The following is a 12128-nucleotide window of genomic DNA, read 5'->3' on the forward strand; positions in this document are numbered from 1 at the left end:
GTGCTCCTCCCTAATGGTGAGAAGTATGCTTCCACTGTAATCTATCCAGTTCATAAGTAGAGACTGCTGTTGGATTTAGTGACATTTTGAGATGCACGTAGGGCCAGAAATACACGAGGCAGATAGCTGGGCTGCCCGGGCCTGGTCTCTGCTCTGCCTCTTCTCATGTGGCTTTGGACCAGATCCTCACTCCATGCTTTAGCTTCAGTGTTTAGTGAGGAGACATGGTCAGGCTCAGTTTCTGTCTCCTTTGAAGTGAACACACTATTCTGTCACTGTGCCACAAACGTACACAGCCTGGGTCCGGGTCAAAAGCCTTTAGTGGCAGTGTGGGTGGTAAGAACATCAGCTCAGGGGACAGTCCATTGAGCCCCAAGCTCTTCATGCATGCGTTGCTGCTCTGTGTTTAGTGAATCTGCCCATTCCAGGGCCCGCAGCAGCAGCTGAGAGGCCAGAGGTCACTGTGGGTGTACCTGGGACTGACCTGTGGCTTGTGCCTCAAGGGGCTGCTTCCTCATCTGGAGGGCCAGGTGGCAGGAGATTGAAGGGCAAGTAGAGGCAGTGGGTAGCAGCTTTGTCCAGGTTGCCATGGAGAAGAGAGCTTGGGATTTTAGTGGGGGAAAAAAAATTAAACATTTCAAGATTGAAGACCCTGGTCAGGAAAAGGCAAGAGAGGAAGGAGACATGAGCCCTAGCTGATAAAACTGGATGGTTAGGTATGTGTGCGGTTCCTCACCAGAGAGCCGAAGACCATTAGGGCAGGAAAGGAAAAGGAAAAAGCCAAGGTTTGCACATCGGGGAACAGAAATCCACTCAGGAGTCTATGAGAGAATCTCCATGCTCCCATGACTCAGGAGCAGTGACTGGGGAAACCTTAGGTATCTGAGATACTGGCAGAGAAACCACCAGAGAGGGAGGGCTGAAGGCCGGTCTAACAGCAGAGGCATTCTCCACAGTGATAGGGAACAGGAGACAGGCAACAGAAGCCAGAGAAGCAGGCACTTACCTCAGGAGTGTTCAGTGGGTCAGTGGAGCTGGCAAATAGTGCTGGAGGCCTTGACAGTGGGCGGCAGGAGGAGTTGCCTCCCTCCTAGCTCCTGGCCACTCAGAAGCCTTTTGGGAAGAAGTGCTATGGTTTCTCTTCCTCTTTCCAGGTTAGAGCCTGGAATTCAGGCAAGAAAGAAGGATCCAAACGCCGCCAGAGGTGGTGTTTCTCTCTTTTATTTAAAAACAGTGCTTCATTACCATTTGCAAAGGCTGAGGCAGAGCCCCTCCTTTGCTAAGAGTTTATAAAAGCCAGCAACATGATCAATAATTTATACACATGGAGAGTAATACAAAAAATAATGAATAAAAGCTAAAGACCTAACTACTCCAACCTTCACAATTCCAGCTACTTGATAATAGGAGTAACCCAATGAATACTGTATGGTCTGAAAGCTACTATACAATATGATTCTTAAGGAGGAGGAAGAGGGAGGGAGGGAGTTAGAGACTGTCACAAAGCCCTGGGTGCTTCTCTGGAGTTAGCAGGGAAACAGGACCCTGGGTAAGCAGCTCGGGTGCCCTAGGAGGTGATTCTGGGAGAAGATGGGAGGGAAGGAGACACAGCTGGGTGGTCAATTGGACAAGCATCCAAGCATCCGCATATGCCCCCATGTCCGTCCCAGTGGTACCTGTCCTGCCATGAGGAAACCACATGTGTTAGACAGGTCACTCCCTGCCACAGGGGTGTGGAGAAGAGCGAGGTTCTGTGGTAACTTTGAGCCTTGAAAAGATAGAGACTCAAAAACTGAGAGCCTCAGTTCATTCTGCAGCTCAAGCTCACACCTGTCAGCCCCAGGGGGCTCTAGCTATTCACAAGCTGAATGCTGACATAGGGAAAAGTCATGTCTCTTAGGGAAAAGGATCAGCTCATCACTCGATATATAATGCAGCCAAAAAGAGCTGCCCAACAAGCACGCACACAAAAAATACTGTGAACAGAAAATATAAGAAAACAGCTAAGCTAAGAGTCCTGATGGGGACAGATAGCGATTAAAGCATATCGGTCCCCAGAAAAAACAAACCAAAAGCATTTTCTGAAAAACTCAAAAACTCACGTGCCCCTGGGAATCTGGCATTGGTAACCGGAAGAGGGAGGAAGGAAAGAGCATTGCTGTTCCCTTTTTGCCTGCCAGGGTGAATGCAGCCCCCCCCCCCCCCCCCCCCCCCGCCCCAGCACTGGCATGTACAGAGGGCTGCCCCCTAGGTGGGAGGTCTCTGTCAAGGCAAGGTTGAGTTTTGGCTGATGGGCAGTTCTCAGTTACCAATCCCTGCCAGCCAGCACCACCATGGCTGAACTCATCTACTGTGTTTTCCTGAGTACACTGTAACTGGCTACAGTTTCGGTAACTTGCATAAGAACATGGCTTCCACAGCCAACCACAATACTTCAGGGACCCGTGCCCCCTGGCTCACTTCTATCGCCTCGCTGAAGAGTCTGGCAACCTATGGTAGTTGGTGAGCCTTTCAAAGGAAAGTTGCCAAGGGACTGTCCTGCACTCAGTAACCTAGAGGGCACATGCTGGCTTAGGACACCCAGAGCCTGCTTGGGATGGGGTCCTGTTTCCCGCTCTAGCCCAGGGATGGCAACTGCCTGGCTGATGAGGAAACAAGGAGAAAGGAGGTACACAGGAGAGGGAAAGGTGGGAAGAGGCTTCCGGACAGCAACATTTCCAAAAATATAGTGTTTATGCAACAGAGAATCAAGTGTCACTGGTGTATACTACAAATGATCAGACATTCTCAAGAGCATGACAAAATAAAACACACGTTTACATTAGATGTTCACCGTGCCCACTATTGTTTCCTATCTGAAAACAGTGCAAACAGGTAACTTATGCTTTAAAACACCACGACCCCTTCCCCACCCCCCAAAGTCCCTTTCCTCCTAACATCCGGGGGAAAAGTCTGCAATTTTGCAAACGTTGCCATGCTAGAGTTTTGAGTAGTGGAGAACTGACTGGGCCGAAGGAGAAGGTTCACCAGGCAGCTTCCCACCCTTCCTGGCACCCCCGTGTCCCAGACTGCCCTTGTTCGCCTGGCACAGGGAGGGGCACCCTATGCTCTCTTGCACAGCCTCACATCCTGCTCACCTTATGGTGTCTGGAAGCTACATGACTAGGTACAGGATGGAGGTGGTCATGGGCCTTCCGGCTGTGCCTCTAAGAAACCACAGCCGAAACTAAGCAGTTCAGCCCCTGAGGAGTCCATGTTTGAGGAAAAGCCACAAGCTCTCCTTAAACTAAGAGCCGAGTGCCAGGTGGTTTCCAAGGGAAAGAAACACGTTGGCTCAGTTCAGACAGCGGCTGCTGCAGGGTGACGGTGCCGGAGGTTCCTGGAAACCTGAGAGCCTTAAAATGACAAGTAGCATGGTGCTTTTCTGGGCTGAGGTTGAACTAAGTAACACAGAAATTCTAGAAAAGACCTAAGGCAGCTCTCCGGGTTGAAAGAGGAACAGCCAGACAAATGTTTTCACTACAAGTCTCCTTAAAGGAGCCCAGCTTCTAGATTCTCAGCATAGAGAGCCCAGGCCTGCAAAACCGAAAACACCCTTCTCACACTGCGTTCCAGCATCAGCCATCTTTTTGAAATCACTCAGAATCCTCTAACAGAGTCACAAAATGCCGTCTCCTCTAGCCTGCTTTCCTAAATCAGTTCAACAAGCCAGCACAGTGGCCTTGAGGGCCAACCATGAGGCCACTACAGAGAAATCCAGACACTTGGGGGAGCCAGCTCTCAGTGCTCACCCCGAAATCCAGACTGTTGCATAAAAAGCCAACTCCATCTAGTCTTCCTTGGAAAAGAGCCCGAGGAAGTGGCATCAGAGTGTCCTTGTATGTGCAGCAGAGACGCACTGGCAAACAGACTGGCCTTGGAGGCCTCAGCCAGAACCAGCTGAACTGAAGTGCATGAAGAAAGGCCCCTCAGGCCTCTCTAGCACAGGCCATGGGACTGTCCTTTTCACCCTGTGTGGCCACCTTTATTCCTGTCTAGGAAAAAAGAAGCCTTCTTCAATTCTTTCTCCCTTTCGGATACAACTGTCAAGGGACTGGCCTAGTCTTCACCAGGTGAAGGGGCTTGCCTTTTTGTGAGAATGGTCCTTGTTAAACAAAAGACCCAAAATGTCTGTTTCTTTAGCCAGTAAATTTCCTCAAAAAGAAACAAGAGAAAGAAAAACCCCTCTGCCTCCATTCTCTAGAACTTCAAAAGGCCCCATCCCATCCCTTCCCCTTACTAAAATATTTATGCACATACAATGAAAACTGTCACCACAGCAACAACAAACCAAACTTTGGCTCAGGGGAAGGGACTCTATAAGTGGCCAGCAGGCAGGCAGTCTTGTCTCCTATTCCACATGTGGCCCCAGAACCAATGACTACACTGAGGTCTCTGGCTTCCATGTTGTCTCCCATGTCAGATACCATGGGAGATAGGATCTGAGGGCAAGATGGTATGTGCCAACTGCACGCCAAGGCCTTCTCTGCTTACAAAAGGATGCTTGATGCGGTCAAATGTCAGCCACTTTAATTCAGGGACATGAATCATTTATCAGTCAAAAATGTGTAGAGGCAGAGGCAACAACAACAGCAACAACAATAACAACACAAGAACCAAACCCCAATAAAATAACCCTAAAACAGATCCAACCAAACCAAAGCTCATGTCTCTGACCTCCTCCTTTAGCAGCGATCCCTCAGATGAACTGACCAGGGAGCCAGTTGGCATTCCCATTTCCTAATGCCTTCATTTGGAGCCTCTGTGGGACCCTTGCCTTTCACACAAATCTCAGAACTGGGGGAGAAAGAAGTCCTTTGAAAACAAATCTGAAGCCAGGTTTCACCACCATGGCCCTTGCAGGAGGACCCTCGCCATTTTACATCCTCCTTCCAAGGCAGGCTTAAAGTCCATGGCCTGTCTTCTTAATGTTTCCCGAGGGTCCAGGTGCTTGGCTGTGGCTCTGGAGGACACTGTGAAGCTGGGTGCAGTGGCCACAAGGACTGGAGACTCACAGAGGCTCTGGAAGATGGAAATTCCTATGGCTTTGGAGTGAGGACAAACTGCCTCTGCCTGCCCTTACTGGTCCTCACCAGCACACTGTAGGGACAGCCAGCCTAGGGGCTTGTTCCTTATCCTGCCCCAGCAGAGGCTTTCTGATGCCTTTCTTACTCTGTGCTGACTCGGTGCTGCAAGACGACGAAGGGATATCAGATTGAACATCCCCCTTGTCTCTTCTACACTCTTTAATGGCTCTGAACAATCTGTACTTTTAATCCTCATACTGTGCCCAGATACCTGGGGGAAATCTGGCCACTGACTATTCATTCTTCGGTTCCTGGATCCCAAATTCCTGAATCTTGAGGACATGGGAGTAGCATGTTAATAAAAGAACAGAGGAGTTGCACAGTGGCTCAATTAAAGGGGCAGCAGCCCAGCAGGAATGCTGAGGTTTCTGAAAAGAAAAGAAACAAGTGTTTTCCTATTCTGGAGCTCACTCCAAGATCACTGTTATACTGAGGTGTTTCTTATCCACAGTCTGAGAGAGTGCTTGAAAATACCAGCACTGTAATTCCAAAAACCAACACTCTCAGGCTGTGCCTGTATATGATTGTAAAGAGAACACAGAGGCAGGAGGAAGAGGAGAGAAAGCATCTTTTAAATTTTCCTGCTTTGCAAGCACAAACTCCTACCTAAAGGCATGTGGATTCCAGCCACAGCCAGTCAGAGCCTTCAGCCAAAGACAGGCCAGATGGGCACACTGCTGCAGAGCTGGTCTCCACTCTGCATGTCCCCCCAATCATCAGCACCAGATCCACTTTGGTAATTCTGTCTGCTGGCTTCTGATCAAATATACGTATCAGCTCCTTCCTCCTCAACTGCCTCCTCTGTGACCGACAGAATAAGCTAAGCGTGGACATACAGACGTGGAAATGCACTATCTTTTTTTTTTTAAACCACAGTTTTAAAAAAGCAAAAATAAAAACAACAAAAAAATCCCCAAACAAAAAACAAAACAAAAACCCTAAAAAACTAACCCCCTCCAAACAAAAACAAAAATTCAAAAACAAAAAAACCAAAACAAAACAAAAAAAAAGCACAATCTTTGGAACAAAAGAATCAAAGGCAGAAATTTAAAGGAAAAATACATATTCAAAGAACATAGTGAGGTATAAAAAAGTATTCTCTCTTTTTTGTTTGTTTTCCTCTTCATCTTGCTATAGAGTCCTCTACTAGTAAATATTGCAATAGCCAGGCCTCATGAACTGGGGGCTGTCCCATTTGCAGGGGTCTCACGTCACTTCAGTAGGGGGCAAATCGGCTGTAGCCACCTCGGTACAAACTCGCCTGCAGTAAGTAGAGACATAAGAATATTGAAAGGATGAGAAAAGCATTGGGAATGAAGCAACATGTCTGGAGAGAGCGCCTCTCTCTCTCCCGGCAACCAAGCAGTGGAAACATGGTAATGGCTGACTTCACAATTCTATGACTAGGCACAGAAGGTGGGCTTGATATGGTTTCTACATACCTATCTATCTTTGTAATGCTGCTACAGTCCTGGTTGAAACGGGATTGCTGAGCTCCCTTCAAACACATGACCGTCACAGTGTGCTACCTCTGACTACTTCTTGGCAGAGGTGGTCACATCCTGTGTTCAGAATGATGCCACTTTTAAACCCAAGCTAATTTTTCAATCAATGAAACAGATTTCCTCTATAATCTATAAAATACAATTGTTTCTCTGTATCCATGGGGTGCTGATTCAAGAAATGCCCACGGATGCCCAAACTGCAGCAAGTCTAGTCTCTTGTTAGAAAGGTTTAGTGTTTGCACTTAACTAGACTCATCTGCACAGCAACAGGAAAGACTCACAGAAAGCTTAGTGCTCTGCAGGCACTGCCACTCTGTACTTGTGGAGGCTAACAAGGGGAACGGACTTACATGTGTTCAGTAAAGATTACTGCCCCCGTGCTGTGGCTGAATCTGAGGCATGTATGTGCTCGCTACTTGGCTTATTTCCTTCCCTTGATCAACTGACTTTCTCTGGCATCTTATTTCTTTTCACGTGAACCTTCCTGGGAATTTTCTCAGTGTATGGGATTTTTCATTTAGCATCACTATGGAGTAGCCTGCCCTTGCAAGTATGAGCAGTAGTCAGCAGTAAAGGCATCTAAGCCAAATCCAAGAAGGCTACAGAGAGAACACCAGTTCTATGGATTATCCTAGACTCGCTCTATACACTTCTGTACTTCCCTACAGCTGCTACTAGAAGCTGCCTCTGCAGTGTTCACAACACTGGAGTCCCAGTGCTATATACCAGAAGGCAGTAGGGCAGTAGACACATTGTTACGCATCAGCAATTAAAAACTGAGTACACCAAGAGCTTGCTGGGAGACCTGGATACCTTAACATTCCCAAGCCTTTGGCACTATCTATCAAGAACACTATGCTACTGGTATGCACCTGGTAGAGGAACCCATTCCCTTTGTTCCCTCCTAAATGATGCCATTACTTGGGAAGAGTGTCACCATCAACCCTTCCTTCCTACTGCCTTTCCAGATATACAGGTAAAGCAAGTGATGTAAATCCCCAGGGTCTCATATGGCTTCCCACACTTTGGCAATGGATGAAATTACAATGCATCCCAGACCTTTTAAAATTTGCATGTAGAAGAGTAACATGGCTTAAGAAAAAAGGCATATAAACTTACCACAGCGCCAACTCCATAGCTGGCGGCAGGGGCGAGGGCATGGTAGGGGTCAGCTGTGTACACCCTGCCGTAACTAGAAAGGAGAAGCACAGTCAGACAGAAGCAGTTGAGACTGAGACTGAAGGCCCTATGCTGCAGACCTGGATGATTAGTATGGAAAATGGCAGATAGAAGAAGCCTTCCTATCTTTGTTCCTGAGTGCAGTAACTGGGAAATCCTGACTACTAATACAATGGCAAAGAAGGGGTCAAATGGGAAGAACCAACTGTAATAACAGCCAAAGAAGAGACAGAACAAGAGAGCAAGTCCAAGAAGAGGCTAGGCTTGGGTGCTGTGTGGCAGAAGCCTTGAAGAACAGGCTCCAGAGAGAGCCAGGATGGCAGGACCCCAAGGACTCAGGGCAATTCTGGAAATGGTGAGGGGGAGAGGGGTGCTGCAGAGAGCACGGTGCTCAGGCCTGCTTGCTCTGGCTCTGTACATACCCGTCGCTGTAAGCGGCTGCAGCGGCTGCAGCAGCTGTGGCTGCGGTTGCAGTAGCAGGCTGTGCATATCTGTAGGCTGCATATCCACCCTACAGGAGAGAAGAGAACTGACTTTACAGCTACCTCTCCCTGAGACAGATACCCCTCCCCCCAATACAGACACACACATGTAGACACAAGGACAGATACAAACACAGACACACATGGAAAGAGATGTTTCAAACTGCACCAGTTTGCATGCTCCTCCTATGGTAGGAAATCAAGCTTTAGCCAATGTAGAAATTTGTTTTCCAATTTGTGACAGTAAGAAAAATTAAGTACACAGGTACTACCTAGTAATTTTAAGAAATATAGATATGATTTTGGATCTTACTTCACAGTGTTTTTTGGAACTCTTGACATGGAAAATATTCATGAAATGTTAGGAGAATTGGGTCAACATGTGTATAACAGTTAAAAGAACTAAAATCTACTACCCCTATCAGTGTCAATATCAGACTCTCTGTACTGGGACTGGTTTGTCACTAAGAGAATGCAGCAGGTCACAGGAAGATCTAACCCAGAGCTTGGATCCATCTAGCAGAGCATGTCTGTCAAGAGCAACACTGAGAACGAAGAGTCAAGCAGTCCAGACACCAGAGAACTGTCTGTGAACCAATAAGTCCACCACCTGCTTGTCAGAGTGGCGGAGACAGAGATTGTGGCCTTAAAAGATAAACACTTAACCCTAGTTCTCCCCAGGAAAACCTCAACTCTAGCCTACATTCCAGACTTGGGGGAATCAGAATGCAAGTGGCTTAGGAGTGTCTGACTAGCTCTGAAGAGGGCAGAGAAGCCTCAGCTGCTTCTTTTTCTCAGAGCAGGCTTTGGGAGCTTTTTCCCCCAGTGGATTGATTATATATCTTTTTGAGACGTCATGAGGAACACAGAACCATCGCGGCCTGCTACTCCACCTGCATTTTGATGAACTAAACAAAGGCAATCGATGTGTGTATGAACAGAGATGTCCCTTCTGGAAAGGCTCGAGGACAGTAAAACAGGCTGATACAAGTGGTAAGGCCTCACTGTATCCTTCTAAAACCCACCTACTTTATCTAAATCTAATTCAGAGATACTTGAAAACAAAACCAACCAACCAACCAACCAAGCAAAAATCTCCAAAAAACCCAAGACAGGGTTTTTCTGTGTAGCTCTGCCTGTCCCGGAACTTACTCTGTACTCTGTAGACCAGGCTGCCCTTGAACTCAAGAGATCCACATGCCTCTGCCTCCTGAGTGCTGGGATTAAAGGTATGTGCCACTACCACCTGGGCAGTTACACATTTTTATTGCTGTCCTTTGGGTGTCAAAAATATCTATTCAGTTGGTCCAACTGACTTGGTTAGTTCAGGCAGAACGACAGATAAACAGTGTTTACCCCTGTAGAAGCCCCATATCTCATGGCAGCTGAAGTATCCCATTCTTTTTCCCTTTGAATGCTCAGGTTTTTGCTAACTTTGCAAGAGATATTCCACATTTCTGGGTTTTGGGGCCATTTTTTAGGGTTGAAAAGATGTGTTTGTGTGTGTACATGCATGGGCATACAGATTTGGATATGATATCTCTAACCTAGAGACAGAGCCACTCTAGGCTGTCTGGAAACTTGCTATGTAGACCAGGCTGACTTTGAACTTACAGAATCACCTGCCTCTTCCTCCTGAGTGCTGGGATTAAAGGTATGTGCCATCACACACCTGGCTAAGAAGTATTTTCTAATGGGATCCTTGCCTACCAGCTCTGGGTGGCTTGATTCTTTTTTTTTTTTTAATTTGATTTTTTCAAGACAGGGTTTCTCTGTGTAGCTCTGGCTGCCCTGGAACTCACTCTGTAGACCAAATTGGCCTCAGATTCAGAAATCCACCTGTCTCTGCCTCCCAGAGTGCTGGGATTACAGGCATATGCCACCACTGCCTGGCGGCTTGATTCTTGATAACTTTCATTGTGGAAAATGATTTTCTGAACTTGTAAGCTTTCTCTAGTAAAGCACCAGCACTATGAGGAGCTCTTCCAGTCTATGCTGTAAGAAGTCAGTCAGCAACTTCAAATACATGTTTAAAGTGCACTGGCTCTTAGCTGCTATGCAATATTCCTTTGCTGTCACCCTTTCTACAGGTGCCTATAAAAGACAGTCTCGAGTTACTATTATCAGACCCTGCAATGACATGGCCAAAGTGGAGTGAGGCAGGAAGCATCCTTGTGACTTTCAGCCATATCTACTGCAAGGGCAGGCTGGTCTGTCCCCTCGATGCCTCACAACTGGCTCCACAGGGCCAGCTCCAGGCTCCAGTCCATCTTTACCTCAGTCTAAGCTTAAGCCTCAGAGGACACAGGGTGATAAAAGCATTGGTTAGAGAACAAAAAGCTCATCCTATAGTTCAGTCTTTGTCTGGACCACAAAGGCTCAGCTGTTCATCTATTAGACATGGTTCCTTCCATTTTTTCAGAATGGAAGCTGAATCTTTAGTGAAATGTCTTTGTAACAAAGGTACTTTGGTACTATGCGCTTTCTCTTCAGCATTCCTTCAAACATTAAGATAATCATTACAATTTTAGAACTCTAAGATAGTGAAAGCAACTACAGGTTGATCTATGCTTAGCTGGGTACAGCGTTTACAGACTGGAGCAGGGTGCAGGTTCTTGCTGATGGTTCAGATTCAGGACTGCTCCCTGGGAACTTGAAGAGCGAGTGGGGGCTGCTGCATACTGTTTCCAATCGAAGCTCTGAGTTGTTGCTGCTAACTGGGAGGAAGGGCTCCTAAGTAAGGCAACGGACAGCAATGGTTCCCTTAGTGGCTTAGGTCCTTCCTGCCAGGAAGGAAATGGGCCTTCTCCATCTTTAGTAATTTGCTTTCATGAGCAGGCTCTGACTTTGGGGTCTGACTGATGAAGCTCTCTGTGCTTCAAGTATAGGACAGGATGAAATATTTTATTGACACTGATGGGCTTGGGAGAGTACTGGCAACAAGGAAAACAACATTAATGCTTTTGATCAGCAGAGGTCTTTTAACAGAAGTCATTTAAAGGAGGACTACATGTGGGCTGGAAGGGTAATACTTTACCAAAGCAACCTGGTAATTCACCCATGTCTAAGGAAAAGTGCACCGTGTACCAAGAAGTGATTCCTCTCAGATATATCTTACTCCAGTCTTTCTGCTTTTGCTGAAATTGGGTATTCTACAGAACCTTACATAAAACTCAGGACAAAATCTATAACAATTGACATAATTGCATTCTAGGTTTTACAGTGTACAAAGATTCTGGGCTAAGATGCCCCCATCCCCCCTACTTAACTTTAATGAGTAAATTTGAAGGCACTTATATATAGAACATGAGAGCAAAGTGCAGTTTGAAACACCAAGATTTTCATTACTGTTTCTTAAAATTTTCAAAAAGAACAAGGTGGGAGTAAGGAGAAGAGGGCTCAGGCGTGGGGGTGGGGTGGGGGGTGGCACCACATTAATATTAATCACATTAAAACTGAGCATGCCGACACCCGGAGCTAAAACAACAGCAAAACCACCACGTCCAGACCGGCACTGGCTAACTCTATCTATCCCAGCATTCTCTTGGGACAGCGGTTTGCCCTAGGTTCTACCACAAGCTCGGTGAAGTACACAGCCTCAATTACTAGAGCGTGCAGCCACAACGACCTGGTATTACGGAAACAGTCAGTCACCACTTGAGTTAACATTCCATACCCTAACAACTGGCCCCTCCCCAGCCCGAAGGAGGAGTAAATCTTGCCCACCCAAGCCCTGGCCCATACCACAATGTTAATAATTATAACAAGCAGTAACCCATCTGTTATATCAGAGAAGGGAACAGAGACTCCACTGAGAGATTTAGAGTGAGATGTTA

General features: G+C 46.8%; 1 protein-coding gene across 8 annotated transcripts in view; it reads right to left on the bottom strand.

Annotated features, from left to right (window-relative positions):
• Nucleotides 1-1205: 1205 nt before the first annotated feature.
• The window catches only part of Rbfox2 (RNA binding fox-1 homolog 2), a 240760-nt gene continuing 229837 nt past the window's right edge, over nt 1206-12128 (bottom strand). For all 8 annotated transcript variants that reach the window (XM_052160907.1, XM_052160903.1, XM_052160906.1 and 5 more), the window contains 3 exons: nt 8233-8321; nt 7751-7823; nt 1206-6387 (listed from right to left, as the gene is read on the bottom strand). In XM_052160907.1, coding sequence (XP_052016867.1) covers nt 6333-6387; nt 7751-7823; nt 8233-8321 — 217 coding nt within the window. In that variant the 3' untranslated portion in view covers nt 1206-6332. The remainder of the gene's footprint in view (nt 6388-7750; nt 7824-8232; nt 8322-12128) is intronic.

Source organism: Apodemus sylvaticus, chromosome 17 (genome assembly GCF_947179515.1).
Source record: "Apodemus sylvaticus chromosome 17, mApoSyl1.1, whole genome shotgun sequence".
In the NCBI taxonomy this organism is placed as follows: domain Eukaryota; kingdom Metazoa; phylum Chordata; class Mammalia; order Rodentia; family Muridae; genus Apodemus; species Apodemus sylvaticus.